General features: G+C 65.5%; 2 protein-coding genes across 3 annotated transcripts; one reads left to right on the top strand and one right to left on the bottom strand.

Annotated features, from left to right (window-relative positions):
- Positions 1-310: 310 nt before the first annotated feature.
- On the top strand, positions 311-4,896 carry LOC101523558 (4-galactosyl-N-acetylglucosaminide 3-alpha-L-fucosyltransferase FUT5-like). 2 transcript variants are annotated; one of them, XR_009244807.1, is made up of 2 exons: positions 311-491; positions 3,371-3,411. XR_009244807.1 is itself a non-coding variant. In XM_058659820.1 (2 exons), exon 2 carries the CDS (start codon positions 3,662-3,664, stop codon positions 4,748-4,750), a length of 1,089 nt encoding a protein of 362 aa, XP_058515803.1. In that variant the 5' UTR covers positions 311-491; positions 3,504-3,661; the 3' UTR covers positions 4,751-4,896. The 2 variants fall into 2 exon arrangements, 1 of the variants encoding a protein (XP_058515803.1); XM_058659820.1 differs by lacking the exon at positions 3,371-3,411 and adding an exon at positions 3,504-4,896.
- A 1,536-nt stretch (positions 4,897-6,432) lies between these two features.
- LOC101523800 (neurturin) lies at positions 6,433-15,816 on the bottom strand. Its single transcript, XM_058659821.1, has 3 exons — positions 15,424-15,816; positions 8,859-9,016; positions 6,433-7,050 (listed from the first exon to the last, which is right to left on the bottom strand). The coding sequence occupies exons 2-3, from the start codon at positions 9,007-9,009 to the stop codon at positions 6,641-6,643; spliced, it is 561 nt and encodes a 186-aa protein (XP_058515804.1). The 5' UTR covers positions 9,010-9,016; positions 15,424-15,816; the 3' UTR covers positions 6,433-6,640.
- Positions 15,817-16,308: the final 492 nt, after the last annotated feature.

Below are 16,308 nucleotides of genomic sequence, written 5' to 3'. Positions count from 1 at the left end.
GGGAGCAGCCGCCTCGTTCAGGAGTCCCAGGTGAGCGCTAGCCCCCACGGATGCCCAGCCAAAGACCGTACTCCCCGGCTCGGGTGGGCTTTCTGCGCACTCAACCCCTGTTTGTTGATTGACTGAATGAGGGATCCAGGGATGAGGAGCATGAATGGATCCTGCTCGCCAGCCCCCAGATCCAGCACTCCCTTCTCGGTAGTGACGTGTTGTCCGTCACCGGGGGTGTGCCCAAGGCTGCACGGCCTCACCCCTGCTGGCTCCAGTTTCCCGCAAGGTGGCCCGAGTATTCCCAGTCAAGACAGCCCGGGTCAGCTGGTTGAGAGGCAGGTGTAGAGTACCGGATAGAAGCCAGCCTTGGCTATTCATCCACTTCCTTCTTCCTCCTCCTTTGTCAACTGGCCTTGCCATCAACCGCTGTGGAAAATCCACCTGCTGCTGGGTCCACAGATTCTCCGTGGGACAGTCCGGCCGCCCGCCAGCGCCAGCAGGTAAGGCTTCCGCGGCACAGGTGTCACATCTTTTCTCAGCTTTTCTCTCCATCCCCGTCCCGATGGCCAGCCCAGAGCCGTCGGGGCTCAGGCAGCCAGGGCAGGCGGCTCCGCAGGTGCCAGTGGGTCCCAGGTGGGATAGGGAATGGAAGGTTCTGGTGGCTGTGCCTCAAGCCCCCGGGGCCGGATGAAGCCCCCATTCCCTCTGCCCCCCACGGTTGCTTCTCCAAGAGCTTCTGATGGGGGAGGGTGTTCCATTGCATCTGTACCCTGAAGGCTGTTGGAGCAGTGGTATTTTTGCCGGCTGGTTTTTGCTGAGATCGAAAAAAGAAAGAGAAAGCTGTGGGGTTTACCTTGACCAAATTTTCCTGTCCCCTCCACACTTTGCCCCATGATAAGTTTCAGCGATAAGGTCTCATTATGTCCTGGAAGGTACAACGATCAGCCTGGACTCACCTGAACCCTACCATATGGCCATTAATATTTGGAGACGTTGGCCCCAGGCAACCAACCAGGGAGCCAAACGGGGCAAGAAGAGAGTGGGCACTGCCCCCTCGGGACCGCCTCCCTGCTCGCCCAACGTGGGGCTCCCTGGGGAAGTTGCGCTGTGGACATCTGGCTGGGCACGTCACTGTCCCATCCCAGAAAGTCACCCAGCAGGTGCAGCAAGCGGCAGACCAGCCCCGAGTCGGCTGCTCAAGGAATGCCAGGCCCACCGTCCCAGGGCGCCCAGCTTCCGCCCGCCATGGCTGCCAGAGCTTCACATGCCATTCTTGAAGGGCAAGGAGGACTCCAACCCTCGGTGACAATAGTTGTTTTTTTTTAAGTTTATTTTATTTTTATTGGAAAGGCAGACATGCAGAGAGGAGGAGAGACAGAGAGGATCTTCTGTCCATTGATTCACTTCCCAAGTGGCCACAACAGCCGGAGCTGAGCCGATTCAAAGCTTGGAGCCTCTTCCGGGTCTCCCACGCGGGTGCAGAGTCCCAAGGCTTTGGGCCGTCTTCCACTGCTTTCCCAGGCCACAAGCAGGGAGCTGATGGGAATCAGGGCTGCCAGGATTAGAACCGGTGCTCATATGTGATCCCAGGCATGCAAGGTGAGGACTTTAGCTGCTAGGCTACTGCGCTGGGCCTGGAGCTGGGGCATTATCAGGGAGCTGGATGGGAAGCAGAGCAGCTGGGATTCAAACCCACGTACTATGTTACAGGATTTCGGCCTTGCAAACGGTGGTTTAACCCACTGCACCCCAACGCCAGACTAGGTTTAGGTTTTGAAGGAAATACATACTGGGTTTTTTTTTTCCAATCACTTAGGGAATTTTTTTATGGGATGGTCTAGCATGGAGATGTTGTTTAAAACCCCCACATCCCGCGTCCAAAGTGCCGAGTTCCCCGTTCCCGGGAAGGTGACGTGAGGCTCCTGGCTCCTGGCATGCATGGGGGGAGACAGCCAGCAAAGGCAAGCCATCTAAGGCTCTCCCACTCTTCCCATACACAAACCCCGTCGCCTACAGTCTGGAAAAAATCAATACAAAAGACAATGGCTCGTTTAATCTCATTGGAATATTTTATTTCTATCTTGGATGTCCAGAGGGGTTAGTTCAGTGTGCAGTCAGCAGCGAAAAGCTCCCGCGCGACTCGGGCTGGGCAAGCTGGGGGGAAGGCGCCAGTGTGCGGCTGCGGGTTCCCACCAAAACAATGGAGTCGTGTCTAATGGAAAGGAGGAACCCATTGTTTTCCATTTTTAAAACTATGTACTTACTTATTTTATAGGAGACAGAGGGCGGTCAGAGGGAGGTACCTCCTGCCCTCTGCGCAGTCTCCAGATGCCCCCGGGGGACATGAACTCAATCTAAGCCTGGCACACGGGTGTAGACGCCAAAGACCCAGCCCCTGCCTCCCAGGGTGCACACGTGCAGGGAGCTGGAATCGGATGTGGTGTAGACGCAGCGGGCATAATCCTTTGGCCCAACACCTGCCCCAGACCTAGTGAGAGAAGGTGTCATCACAGTTCAGTCACCGTAAACTTGGCCCGTGTTTCAGGACATGTGTTTGGTAAGGGCTCAGAAGCCCGCGGGCGCTGCTGGCAGACAAACACACTGAACTGGGGACAAGTGTTTGGTGGTGACAACAGGGGAACGCAGGGCCTGGGTGAGAGCCCCGGCCCCGCCTCCAACCCCAGCTCCCCCCTGCTCCTGCGCACCCCGGGGGAGACGCTGGGGTCCCTGCTAGCTACGGGGTGGGGGGGAGATTGTTCTTGGGAACTGAGGAGTGAACTTACTAGCAGGTGGATTCTCTCACTAAGAGGGGCTGGGGTGGTTGGGGTCTGGGTCCGTCACCTCAGTTTCCCCTTCTGGCAGGCTGGAGGAACACAGCCGGGCAGCCCTTCGCCAGGGAGCTGAGGCCAGCCGTGGGGTTAGCAGGAGCTGGACCAGAGGGACACTGGCCCGGCCAGGGCTCAGGGCACGCTGCCCCCTAGTGGCCGGGGTCTGTAGTGCCCCCCACCAGGTGCTATCTGAGAGAGACCCTCCTAGCTGCCCACCCCTACTGGCTGGTGTCTGCCATGCACCTCTGGGACATGCCCTAGCATCTTCTGGAAGCTTCTCTTTGTCCCATTCCCCAGACGGCTCCAGCCTTTCTCTGGCTTTGCACCGGGGATGGGGGGGTCCAATCTCCCTCCTGCCCATCCCACCTCTCCCCCAGCTTTCGTCCCCTGTGAGGGGGGAGGTGGCAGGGCATGTCTTGGTGCTGCCATGGGGCCAGGGGGAGCCAGTCCTCACTCATCAAGTCACTGAGTCCCAGCTGGCAGGCCTGAGCCTCCTGCGCTGGCCAGGCACTCACCCATATTCTCTCTCTCTTTCTCCCGCCCACCTCCAGCATCTCTGGCCACGGCGCCCACTCCTACGCCGGGAGAACTCTTCTGTGACCTTCAAAGCCCCTCCTGGGCAGGCGTGTCCCTCACAGGCCATCTCTTGGCTCCCGCCCGTCTTCCCAGGCCGGGCCGCTCTAGGGTCTCCCGGGTACAGAAGTCTTGTTGCCCAGGAGCCAGGAAGCCTTCAACCTCTGCCGTCCCTACTGCTGGACGGCCAGTCGCTTGGCCTTGGGACGAGGCATCCTGCAGGTGGCTTCCAGGCCCTCGTGTGTGTCCAGCTGGGGCCGCACTGACCCATGGAGCCGCTCGGCAGGCCCCAGCTACAGCGTCTCTGGTGCCGGCACCTCCCGGGGCTGCTGCTGCTGCAGCTGTGTCTGGCTGTGTGTTTGTTCTCCTACATGCGTGTGGTCCGTGAGAGCCCCAGCACGTTCACGGCACTGGATCCAGACACCATCTCCCCCAATGCCTCCAGCCGCCGGCCCCTGGTGGTCCTGCTATGGAGCTGGCCTTTCAACCGACCTGTGAAACTGGTCCGCTGCTCGACCCTGCGGCCCAGTGCAGATGACTGCGAACTGACCGCTAACCGTAGTGTGTACCAGCGGGCGGATGCCGTCATTGTACATCACCGGGAGGTTAGCGCGCAGCCCCAAAGGCAGCTTCCGCCGTCCCCGCGGCCAGCCGGACAGCGCTGGGTCTGGTTCAGCCTCGAGTCCCCCAGCAACTGCAGGCACCTACAGGCCCTGGACGGCTACTTTAACTTGACCATGTCCTACCGCAGCGACTCGGACATCTTCACACCCTACGGCTGGCTCGAACCCTGGCCGGATGCCCCCACCGCTGCAGAGCAGGTCAACCTGTCAGCCAAGACGGAGCTGGTGGCCTGGGCGGTGTCCAACTGGCAGCCAAAGTCAGCCAGGGTGAAATACTACCAGGAACTTCGCGCCCACCTCCCCGTGCATGTGTTTGGCGCTGGCCACCAGTCACTGCCCCAGGCCTCCATGATGGAGACCCTGAGCCGCTACAAGTTCTATCTGGCCTTCGAGAACTCCCAGCATCCTGACTACATCACCGAGAAACTGTGGAAGAATGCACTGCTGGCCGGGGCCGTGCCCGTGGTGCTGGGCCCCAGCCGGAGCAGCTACGAACGCTTCCTGCCACCCGACGCCTTCATCCACGTTGATGACTTCGGCAGCCCCAAGGAGCTGGCCCAGCACCTGCAGGCCCTGGACCGGGACCCTGCCCGCTACCTGAGCTACTTCCGCTGGCGGGAGATGCTGAGGCCTGGCCTGGGGAGCTGGGCCCTGTACTTCTGCAAGGCCTGCTGGCACCTGCAGCAAGAAACCAGATACCAGGCGGTGCCCAGTATTGCCGCCTGGTTCACTTGAGGGGCCCTGGGGTTTGGGGACTTGGGAGCGGGCCGCCCCACAGCGGGCTAGGCGTGTGCAGGGGGTGGTCTGATTTGCCTGGGACTCTGCCCCTGGGTCCAGCCTGGCCAGCAGCCTCTGCTGGAAAATACTAGAAGGTCAACTGACCGCAATCCAGTTCTTAACCCCCCACGGTGCTTCTGGCACCCAGGGCTTGTCACAGATGAGTGGCAGCGAGGGATGGAGCGGGAGAGGCAGGGAAGCCCCCCCCCACACCTCACAAGTCAGTGTCCAGTGGCAATGAAGACCCCAGACCAACAGGATCAAGTCCATCGTGTCTGCAGCACTGTGGGTGTGGCCTATTCGGAAACCAGCAGTGTCTCCTTCACCTGTGTGTGTGTGTGTGTGTGTGTGCACGCACACGGGCGCGCATGCACTCAGGGGGTAGGGGGTCCCCAGGACACGCATGGCTGTGACGGCCAGGCCATGGCTGGTACCCCGCCCCACTCAGGACCCCTCTCGGGTGCAGCTGCAACCCTTTCATAGAACGCGGGGCAGTTGTATCTATGTCATGCAGTTGGTGGGCTGGCTGGTGCCCTGAGGTTGGGAGACCCTAGGGGGGACACGCAGGGGCAGCACAGGGGGCCACAAAGCCCAGCACCCCATTCCCAGCTGTGTGTCCCGGACTGGGCTGCTTCCCTGACCTAGAACGGGGCAACTGGGGCCCGCACACACAGCAGCACGTTGGGCCTCTGCAGCGCCTGCCGCGGGCGGGGGGCTGAGTCAGCTTCCTGGACTAGGAACACACACACACACACACACACACACACACACAACCTCCCTTTAGGGGCGGCAGGGGCCCCAGCCAGGCATGGCCACGCCGACCACCCACTCACGGGCTGCAGCCTGGCACTGCTCCTGGAACCCCCACCCCACCCCACCCCACCCCGTGGAAGTCCTGCCTGTCAGCTGCCTTGCAATGTGTCCAGCTGCAGCCCAGGATGGGGAGTGGAGAGCCAGTGGGGCTGAAGCTGGGACAGTGGTCCCAGAGGGGAAGACCATGCCCTGCGGACACCCTTTTGAGGAGTGGGACGGTGCACTGGACGTAAGGGGTGCAGCTCTCCTCCCATCCCCAGGCCCGGGCACCTGCCGCGCCCACCCCCACCCCAGCCCCACCCCCCCTGCAGCCTAGGGCCTGCCCAGCATCAAGGTGACACGGCGGGCAAATCTAAACATTGCACGGCAGAGCTTGCCCGGGGCCTCGTCATAAATCCCCTCCCTCGCAGGCCGCGGCCAAGGGCTTTTATGGACCCAGGCCCCCGGGGACTCCTCTCCGCACCCCCCTGGGCAGGCGCCGGCTCCGGAGCTGTCCCCGCCGGGGCCTGGGCGGGCGGGGGGAGAGGGTATTTTTAGCCTCGAAAAGGAGAACACACGGCTTGGTTTTCACCCTGGTGGTGGAGGCTGACCGCGTGCCCCCCAACACCCCCACCAGCGGCTCCGGGGTGGGGGGCCACGCAGGCAGGGGGACAGGACCCGGCCGACTGCCACCCCTGCACCCCGTCCTTCTCCCGTGCGCCCCCACGAAGAGGGCCACGTCTGTTCCTCCCTCCCCGTCGACCCCGGGGACCCCGAGGACCCCGAGGGACGAGGGACGACACCCTGATGTGTCCCCATCCCACTCTGCGAGTGACTGACGCACGAAGCCCGCCTTCCCGCGCTTTTATTTCTCTCAAGGCAGTTCACGCGAGAGTTCCGCCCAGGGCTGTGGGTGGGTAAGAAGAAGAGGGAGGAGGAGTCGGAGGAGGCCACGCACGCGCAGTCCGTCGTCGAAGGGTCGGGGCGGAAGCTGGTGCCGCCGCCGCCGCCGCCGCCGTCGCCGTCGGGGGGCCCCCCCCGCCACGTGAGGTAGGGTCACACGCAGGCGCACTCGCGCGCCGACAGCTCGCGCACCGTGTGGTAGCGGCTGTGCACGTCCAGGAAGGACACTTCGTCCTCGTAGGCCGTCGGGCGGCAGCAGGGCTGCGCGCGCACCCGCTCGCGCCGCACGCGCCGCCGTTGGCGCAGGCGCCGCAGGCCCAGGTCGTAGACGCGCGTGGCGGCCTCGCAGGCGCCTGCGCAGTAGCGGAACAGCACCGTCTCGTCCGACGTATAGCCCAGGCCCAGCTCGCTCACGCGCACCTCGAGTTCGCGCAGGCCGCACGGCCGGGTACGCGCACGTGCGCGCCGCCGCCGAGGCCCTGTCCGACGGCGAGGACCCGGAGCTCGGCCCGCCCAGGGGGTCAGCTCCACGGCGTCCGGCGCGCCCTGCAGCAAGGCCCGGTCTGCGGGGGAAGAGAGAGTCAGTCAGAACGGTGAGGGGACTCAGCGGGGTAGCCAGGCCCGTCGGTGCGCCCCAGGCCCCTCTCCACGGCACCAGACCCGCCAGGCCCGTCAGTGCGCGCCCCAGGGCCCTCTCCATGGCACCATGCCTGTCGGTGCGCGCCCCAGGCCCCTCTCCATGGTAACAAGCTCACCAAGCCCGTCGGTGCGCGCCCCAGGGCCCTCCATGTGTGCCCAGACCCCTCTCCATGGCACCAAGCTCACCATGCCTGTTGGTGCGTGCCCCAGGGCCCTCTCCATGGTAACAAGCTCACCATGCACATCGGTGTGCGCCCATGCCCCTCTCCATGACATCAAGCTCACCATGCCCACCATGCCCGTCAGTGTGTGCCCCAGGCCCCTCACAGTGGAACCAAGCTCACCATGCCCGTCGGTGCACGCCCCAGGCCCCTCACAGTGGAACCAAGCTCACCATGCCCGTCGGTGCACCCCCCAGGTCCCGCACAGTGGAACCAAGCTCACCATGCCTGTCAGTGTGCACCCCAGACCCCTAGCTTTGGAACCAACCCCATCAGAGTGCGCCCCAGGCCCCTCCCTGCAGAACCAAGCTCCTCCGTGTGTGCTCCAGGCCCCTCACTGTGGAACCAAGCCCGCCATGCCCGTCGGTGCGCACCCCAGGCCCCTCACCATGGAACCAAGTCACTCTGTGCGCACCCCAGGACCCTCTCTGTGACAACCAAGCTCACCAAGGCCATCAGTGCGCACCCCAAGTGGGTGGGCTCACAAGCCAGACACCCCCAGGCTGAGGGGGGACCTGGCTGTGCTTCCACACACACACCCCGAGTTCTCAGTGTCTCCCACGCAGCCCCCCACTGTTCCCCATCCTAACTGACAGAGTGGACCATGGGGTGTCGGGATTGTCTCTTGTTGGCATGAAGGGTGACATGCAGGGTGGGGGGCCCAGGGAACACTGGGGGGGACCCTGGCCATCCCTCAGATGTAATTTTTCTCAGTGTAGCTCCTATGCCATCGAGGACTGCCCCCCCCCGCCTCTCCTCTGGCCAGCCCACCCACCTTGGGATGCCCCCCACCCAACAATGGCCTGCCTTCCCACTCCCAGCCCAGGCACAGCTGGCTGGCTGGGGTGGTGAGGTCACATGGAGGTGTCCCTCCAGGCCACACACGCACACACACACACACACACACGCACACTCCTCTCCTGGCAGGTCTGCCCCTGCCTCCTGGGGCCCCCCTCCTCCACACTGTCATAGGAAGTGCTTGGGGTGGGGGGTAAGGGGAAGGAAGTGGAGCTGGCGCCCGGGGGCACCCTTGTCCACTGTGAGGACAAGAAAAGGGAATTGTGTGTGAGCCGGCGGGGCAGGCCTGGACGTGCGTGGGCATCCCACGTGTGCGCGTGCGGTTTCACCCCCCTCCCTGCCTCATCCTGCAAGACCTCTACCAGGCTGGATGGGTAGCTGGGCCAAGGCTGCACCTCCTTAGGGAGGGGGCATTTCCACAAACTGGCCTCTCTCCCCCTCAGTCTCTCATGGGCCCCCGGGGGGCCTTTCCGTCCACCACCTCCGCTGTGCTGTGGGGGCCGCCCGGGCCCGGTGCCCAGTGCCTAATCTCCCTCCATGCGGCCCCTTGGGGACTGCAGCCTAATTCCTTGTGACAGCCGTGCCTGGGGGAGACCCCAGTTCCCACAGCCACCCCCTACCTCAACCCCCAAGGCTGTACCTTCTCTCCACCCCCATTCCGTTCCAAAAAACGCCCTGCGAAGGGACAGGGGAGGGAGGGGCGTAGAGCTTACACTGAGCCAGGCGGGCAATCCGGGCGTCCAGGTTGCGAGGCGGGCGGCGCAGCGGGGCCAGCGCAGGCGTGAGGCCGTCCCGGCACATCCAGATCGTTAGCATTGAGCTGCAGAACACCCAGGCCACGGCTGCCGCCTTCCAGCGCTGCATGCTGGGCCTGTGGGCACGGCAGGGCATCAGCGTGTGCCCACCCACCCTCCCCTCCATCACCCCAGCCCTGGCCCGCTGCTGGGAGCTCAAGAGGCACGTGGGGGAAATGGGTACCCCCTGGTGTGTCAGGGCCAAGGCAGCCGCCTCACCTGGGGGGCCCAGAGGAACCAAGGACACGGGGTACTGCCCGTGCTAAAGCAGCAGGCTGGGGCAGGACGGCGGCAGGGAAGGCTGCTGCCCAGGGGCCAGAGGGAAGAGGGACAGCAGCGGCTGGGGCCATTCCCAGCAGGTGGCACTGTGGGACCAGGGCCGGTCGGGAAGCCCCGGGGCTGCACCCACGGGTGTCCCTGAGTGACTTCCCGCCCGTCTGGGCTCACGTCCTCAGATACACTGATGCCCTGCCCACCTCCCACATCCCCAGGCCAACGGCGGTTCCCACCGCACCCGCTCCCCACCCCAGGCCATGAGGATCTCTGGGGCCACGGGCGCATGGCGCACACAGTGGGTGTTCACCCCAGCCGAGCCGGGCGGGGGGGGGGGGGGACACCCGCCGCCCCAGCCCGTTTACATTCCCCGCCTGGCCGCCTGGTGTGGTGTCGGCCCTCGGAGCCTGGCGGCCGGCCCGGTGTAAACATTTACACGCGGAGCTGGGAAGCCTGGGCGCGCGCGCTGTGCCGCCGGGGCTGGGCCCTGCGGGGTCGCCGGGTACCCCCATGCGCGCACCTCCCGGCGCGCGGAGCGAGCGCTCAGCTTGCAATGCAGCCGCAGCCAAACGGGTGCGTCCTCCTTTGCACACCAGCTGTCTGCGGGTGCCGGGAGCTGGAGCTGCCTGTCTCCCCACGCATGGCCCGCGGACTGCAGAAACAACACCCCAGGCAGCCACAGGAGGCATTTATTAAACGCCTCTGGTTACCAGGCCAGTCCCAGCCCGCAGGCTGGACACTTGTTTGGACAAAGTTAGGGGAGACTGAAAACATGAACAAGGACTTGCTCAGGGGCCCCGAAGCCACAGGAGACCCTGGGAAGGGGGAGCTAGAATTCTTTTAAATATTTTTTTTCTATTCGGTTTATTTATCTGCAAGGTGGGGAGCTCTCCCACCTGTGGCCTGCAGCTCCATCCAGGCCTGCCATGAGTGACTGGGCCTGGAACCCCGGACACTCCAACGTGGGGTGCAGGGGTCTTCTGGTCGCTGTGCTAAAAAACGCACTCCCTACCCCACCCCTGCACCGACGGCCCTTAGTGCTGTGGGCGTCCACCGGGAGGAGGGGGTACGCAGGAGCAAAGTCCCAGCCAGCCCAGGGGCACAGGGGCATCTGGTGAGAACCAAGCCAGTTCACCAGGGCCTAGGAGGTTTGCAGTGCATGCGTGCACAGTGAAGGCAAAAACGGCGTTGGGGGTGGGGCGGACCGGGCTGGGATGTGTAAAGCCCTGGAGCAGGACAGTGTCCACAGCATTTGATGGCAGAGCAGCAGGGAGACCCCTGGGGCTGGAGCAGGGAGGGATGGGAGGAGGGGTGGTGGGCAGGAGCTTCAGGGCCTGTGCAGTCAGCTTTGCCCCGCCCCCCGCAACCGGAGTCATTTGCAACCCCCCACTTCGCACACCCAGCTCCGAAGGAACCCAGGCAAGCTCACAGGGGTCCCCAGGAGCAGGACACACCCACAGCCCCATCTTATGGGTGGAAAGACTGAGGCCCGGAACCAGGAGCCAGACCTCCCTAGTTCAGCACCTGACTTGTGGAGGGGGCGTGCCTCGGTTTCCCCGTGAAGACAGAGGTAGCCGCAGGTTCGGGCTGGCCATCTCTGCAGGGGGCTGAGTGTGTGACAGAGTCCCCAGTGGCCTTTGACACTGCAGGAGGACCCCCCTCCCCAGCTCCAGTGGGGGTGGCAGGAAAGCAGGGGAGGGGGGTGTGGGCCCCCTCTCGGCAGGTGCCATTGATAAGGCAGCGCTAACAATGAGCTTTCTGTATGGGGGCCACCCGACTGGTTTGTCTCTGCACAAACCGCCTGACCGGGACCAACCGGGAGGGGCGACGTGGGGGTGGCGGAGGGCCCGGGCACCCGAACTGTACGGTCACGTGTGCAGGGGGCACGCCCCCGGGCACTCTCATGCCATCTGATTCACGACTCGGGCACTGCCACACACGTGTCCACCCAACAAGAGCCCCCCTCACGCCCCTGGCCCGCCGCCATGCCCACAGACCAGGGCATTTGCAGGCAGAAGGAAGGCACAGCCTGCGGACGCTCAGCCTGGCGGGGGCAGCTCAGGGACACCCCTAGCCCCCCGCCTGCCACCTGCTTCTTCCAGCCACGGGCACACACACAGGTGCACGGCTGCCCCAGCCCCGCAGGTGGGGCCGCTGGCGGCAGGAAGCTGCATAGGCCCAGCCTGCCCAGGGTAACAAAGAGGACGCTGCCTGGCCCAGGACCGCTCCTGCCGACGGCGCGGGTGCCACCCACACTTCTCGGACACAGAGAGCCTGGTTCTGTCTTCCAGGAATTAAGACAACTCCTACACATGCTGCGACGCCCCATCTCTCAAGCCCCTCCACGAGGGAGCCCTCCAGGGACAGCAGGGGCTCAGCTAGTGGGCGGGGGGGGGGTCCTCCTCTTCACCCCTGCAACTCAGGGTTCCATCGCTGTGGGGCAGCAGGGGTGGCCTAGGTGTGAGGGGTATTGTCAGTGGAGACCTGGGGGCGGGGAGGGGCTGCACCTCTCTCTGTCGGCCTATTTCTCAGTGTGTGCAAGTGAAACAGCAGAGGGCACCCTCTCTTCCCTCGGGTTCTGGGTTCCCCACGTTGCCTCGGTGGGAAGGGGTTGGCTCCCACCAATGGGGAAACTGAGGCCCCACAAGGGGTGGGAGTTGTCCCCACCGGAGGTCAGACTCAGTGTCCCCGTGAATCAAGCAGCCAAGTGCACAGCCCACAGGAAGGCCACACTCCCTTCCCCCCACCCCACCAGGGCCCTGGGGCCAGCCCCGCCCATGGAGGGGTGGGGTAGGGCGGCTTGGGCGCCGCGACACACATCTGGGGCAAACCAGGAACATGTGGCAGCCACAGCTGTTCCCAGGCTGGGGCTGGGGGCCGGCCTGGGGGTCGCTCTGTGCGGGCCAGGGCTGTGGAACAAAGCTCAGTACTGCCCGCCCGCCCGCTAGACCTGTTGTTGGCTGGGGAGGAGGGACAGCTGGGACAGCGCTGCTCGCCAAGGGGAGCACGGCTGGGAGGCCCATGGTACCTGTGTCGCACAGTCCCAGCAGGCACCCGGGCCAAGCCACCCCCGTGTCGTGTGGAGGACATTCAGGGGCTGGGGTAGACACGCAGGCGAAAAGGAAAAGCTCCCGGCCACCCCCAAAGATCCACTGTCAATACCACCCTCTTCCACATTCGGGTCTGTTTAAAAATGATTTGGCTTAATTATTTAAAAGGCAGCCCGGCCGCTGGCTCCCTCCCCAAACACCTGCTTCAGCCAGGGCCCGGCCAGGCGAACTCCAGGAGCCCGGAGCTCCATCGGCTCTCCCAGGCACTCGAGCCATCGCCTGCTACTCCCCAGGGTACACATTAGCGGGTTAGCTATAGTGGAGGCATGGAGGAGCCGGGATTCGAACTGGGTACTCCACCTCATGTGCCACTCCCTTAGTCACGTTCCTTCCAGCCATCCCGGCTGTACTAGGTGCTTTCCTGGTATCGTCCCCTCCCAGTGTCCCTGTGGAAGGTGCCGCCCCATCACTTCTGTCTCCCATGCAAGAAAACAGGCTCAGAGACCTCGAGTGTGTTGCCGGAGGGCACACAGCAACCGGGGGCTGAGCTAGTGGGGGAGGGTTCTGACTCCACATCTACTCCCTGGGAGCCCCGGAAGGGAGAGAGAGACAGTGGGGTGACACCCAGCCAGAAACCCCATGTGCCGGTCGGGGTTCTGGGTTCTGTCCCCAGCACGTACCTGCCGAGTACCCGGCTGTGTGCCGAGAGGGAGAGGGGGTCGGCAGGGAACTCAGGGGCCAGTGACCTCTTGGCGGTGGAGTGGGGAGAGGAGGCAGATATTAAGGGGACGAAACAAACAGGGCCATTCCACTGTTGGCAGTGCAAGCACCACAAAGCCGCGGTGATCAGCTGGCACGCCAGAGGGCTTCGCCGAGCAGGAGGAGCAGGAAGATGGCATGTGGCAGGTGAGATCTGGGAAATTTGGGGCAGGGGTGGGGCTAAGGCGCCTGGAGACCAGCAAGTCTGTGGAGCACACGTGTGCCGGCATGTGTGTGTTCGTATGTATAGGTACATGTGCGTGCCCCTGGGTGGCCGGGCTGCCGGAGTCTCGGACCCGCTGCCATGGTGGCTGTACTCATTGCACAAAATCCTCACCTCGGCCGCACCAGGCGAGTCTGGCTGACCGAGCTGGCCCCAGGGCTGGCCACGCAGGTGTCTGGGGCGGGGGGTGGGGTAGGGGGGAGATGACAGGATCAACCTAATGAGGCCTGGCACGGCTGAGCTGCTGGCACAGGGCCCGGATGGCAGGCGGCTCGAGAAAGACGAGCAGAGCTTCTCCGACGGCAGCCGGGAGGGCATGGCAGGAAGCCGGCCGGGAGGCGTGGGCTGGGGCCGCGCACACAGCCCAGAGTCCGGCCACCCTCGCGCCCCCCTACCGTGGCTCCCTGAGTCACCTCTGCTAGCCCCCTGGAGTCAGGTCCCCTGGCATGTTATGCAACGCAGGCCACGTGAGGCGTCCCCTGGGTGGGCCCCGGCCCTGCTGCGGCAGGCACCAGCTCTTGTCCAACCGCCCGCGTCTTTGCCACCCAGGGTCTGGCACACACGCACACAACTGGGTTCCAGAGGTCCTCGCTGGGCAGATCAAGACCTCCCCAACAACATCCCCTCCGGGGCCAGGACGCCCCCCTGGCCTGCACCTGCCGGGGTGCTGAGGGAAGGCCCTCAGGGACCCTCAGCAAGAACAGCCCAGCCACAGATGCGTTCAAGCTTCCAGCCCTGGCCTCCCAGGACACCCCATTCCTCATGTGCCCCAGCCCAGGCTCCCCCTGCCAGCCTTCTAGAACAGCCTGTCCCCACTCACCAGGGGCCGTTGATGGTGGCAGCAACCCCCAGCTGTGCCATCTCCTGCAACCGGGAACCAGAAAACTCCTATTCATCCCTCCCAGCCCCAGTGCCTGGGGCCTCTCCTTCATGCTCCTCCCACCCCCAGGGCTCCTCTCCCTGGTACCTGTCCTCCTGTTGCCACAAACCTTTGGGGGCACTGGGACTGTGCCCCATGTGGGGATCCCCAGATACCACAGCGGCAGGGGGACTGTTTGATTTTCTTTCCGCAACACCCCCACTACCAAGCAGCTCTTGGAGGTGGGGCTACTTGGGCCACCCGGAAGGAAGCTGGGAGAGGGGGTGTCGCAAGGATCCCCGCCCACCCGCCCTCATGCTCACTGGGGCAGCTCAGCCCCCTGAGGCATTGGCACACAAAGGGTGTCCGGCAAGTTTCTCGCAGGGAGCCAGTGGGACAGGCAGGGTCCTTCAGCCTTACAGGTGGCCCCCGCCTCACCCCCCAGAACAGGCTGCTGCGCCCCGGCACCCCAAGACGGGGGGGGGGGGCGTGTTGCACCAATACTTCCCTGACCGCTGGGCACAAAGTCAGTCCCACCCCCAGTCAAGGTCGCCTTTGCTAAAAGGAAAAAAAAAAAATTAAGCAAAGCAGGGGAGACGGGCACAGTGTGGCCCCCTCCCAGGCCAGTCTTGGCTCTTCGGGGATCCCTCCACCTCCCCAGAGGGGTTCACGCCCTCTTGTGGCTGAGCGGGCCGCCCCAGTAGCCGAGAGGGCCCGGCCCTTACCGGAGGACACGGTGTCCCCGGCGGCGGCGGCGCGCAGGGCAGGCGGCCGGAGCGCGCCGCTGACAGATGTTTACTTGGGAGAGCCGCTGGGCCGCGACGGCAGCCCCCGGCCGGGGTCCGCGGGGTCGGGGTCCGCCTCTGCCCCGCGCACACAGCAGACGCCGAGGCCCAACGGGGTGGGGTGGGGTGGGGGGGAGTCCCGCTCTCGCCTTCCTTGGAGGCTGCGGGGACGGGGGTGGGGTGCCGGCGGGCCCCCCGCTTCCAGCCCGCCCGGGAAGCGCACGTGGGGGGTCCGGCGCGGCAGAGGCGCGCCCGTCCCGTCGGGCAGGGACACCCCGGGGCTGGCAGAGGCGCCCGGGATGGGCCTCCGCGCACCGTGGACCTGTCTCCGCACCCCCGCACCTCCCCTCCGCTGCGACCCCACCCGCCTTCGCCCGCCTGCTCCGGATCAGAAGCAGCAGCTGGAGCTACTGGTCCTCCGGGAGTCTGGCGCCTCCGCCTAGCCCCCCCGTTGGTTGGTCCGCAGGGCTGGTCGTGCGCTCTCGCCGGTCCCCTGCGCACCCCCAGCTCCCCCACCCCCCTGTCCCTGGCTTACCTGCTCCGGGCGCGGGGCTACCCGTTAGTGGCGGCCGCGCCGGCCCCAGCCCCTGCCCCTGCCGCCGCGACCGCCATCCGGGCCGCCAGGGCCCGCGGCGCCCGAGGGGAGCCCCGGCCGGAGGAGGCGGCCGCGGGGGGTGCGCGGCCCGGGCCGGCCCATGGGGGCACCCCCCCTCCGCCCGGGTTCGCTCAGCCGCGGGCTGCGGCCATCCCGGGCCCGGCGTTGGGGGGGCTGGGGCTGGGGCTCGGGGTGCCCTGGACGGCCGGCGGCTCCGGGGACGCAGGGGCGCACGGACGGCACGCGGGCGGCCTGGGCGGGCGGACGGCGCGGGGCTCCCCGGGACGGCGGCGCGCGGGGCCGGGGAGATCGGAGCGGCTCTCCACGGCGCGCGCTCTCCCGCCGCGGACGGCTCGGCCCGGCGCGGGGCCGGGGGCGGGGCTGGGGCGGCGCCGAGGGCGGAGCGCGGCTTACCCGGGCCCCGGCGCCGCCCCCGGCCCACGGTCCTGGCCGTGGGGCGCTGGAGGAGCGCAGGTGGCAGAGGCGGGGGAGTCACGGCACCGGCCCGCTCCCCAAAACGGCTATCTCTCTCGCTCCTGTCACCACCACTTCCACCACGGCCCCGGGGACCCCGACGGCGTCTTGTAGGAAAAGGCTGGGACCCCAGGTCGCCGCCGCCAGTAAGGTCCGATCCTGCTCCGCCGACACCCCCACCCCACTGAGGATCTGGAATTACTGCCAGACACCCCCTGTTCGCCTCCCCGGGGAACGAAGCGCCAAAGGCTACCCTCACCGTGAATGTCCTTGCGGGGAACCCTCAGGTCGATGCTTCCCAGGATGGCTTGTCTCTCACTTCGGGGACCCCCGACGACGACGCCGGCATCT

This window comes from Ochotona princeps, unplaced genomic scaffold (assembly GCF_030435755.1).
Source record: "Ochotona princeps isolate mOchPri1 unplaced genomic scaffold, mOchPri1.hap1 HAP1_SCAFFOLD_3847, whole genome shotgun sequence".
Lineage (NCBI taxonomy): Eukaryota > Metazoa > Chordata > Mammalia > Lagomorpha > Ochotonidae > Ochotona > Ochotona princeps.
Note: the sequence above shows the minus strand (reverse complement) of the source record. Positions and strands in the feature narration are given on the sequence as shown.

What these genes read in the sequence shown, in the direction of transcription:
- LOC101523558 (XM_058659820.1), top strand. Translation starts at nt 3,662, where the DNA reads ATGGAGCCGCTCGGCAGGCCCCAGCTACAGCGTCTCTGGTGCCGGCAC.
- LOC101523800 (XM_058659821.1), bottom strand. Translation starts at nt 9,009, where the DNA reads ATGCAGCGCTGGAAGGCGGCAGCCGTGGCCTGGGTGTTCTGCAGCTCA. An exon ending in GATTGCCCGCCTGGCTCAGT is followed by an intron (nt 7,051 to 8,858) that starts GTAAGCTCTACG and finishes CTTCCCCCGCAG; the next exon opens with ACCGGGCCTTGCTGCAGGGC.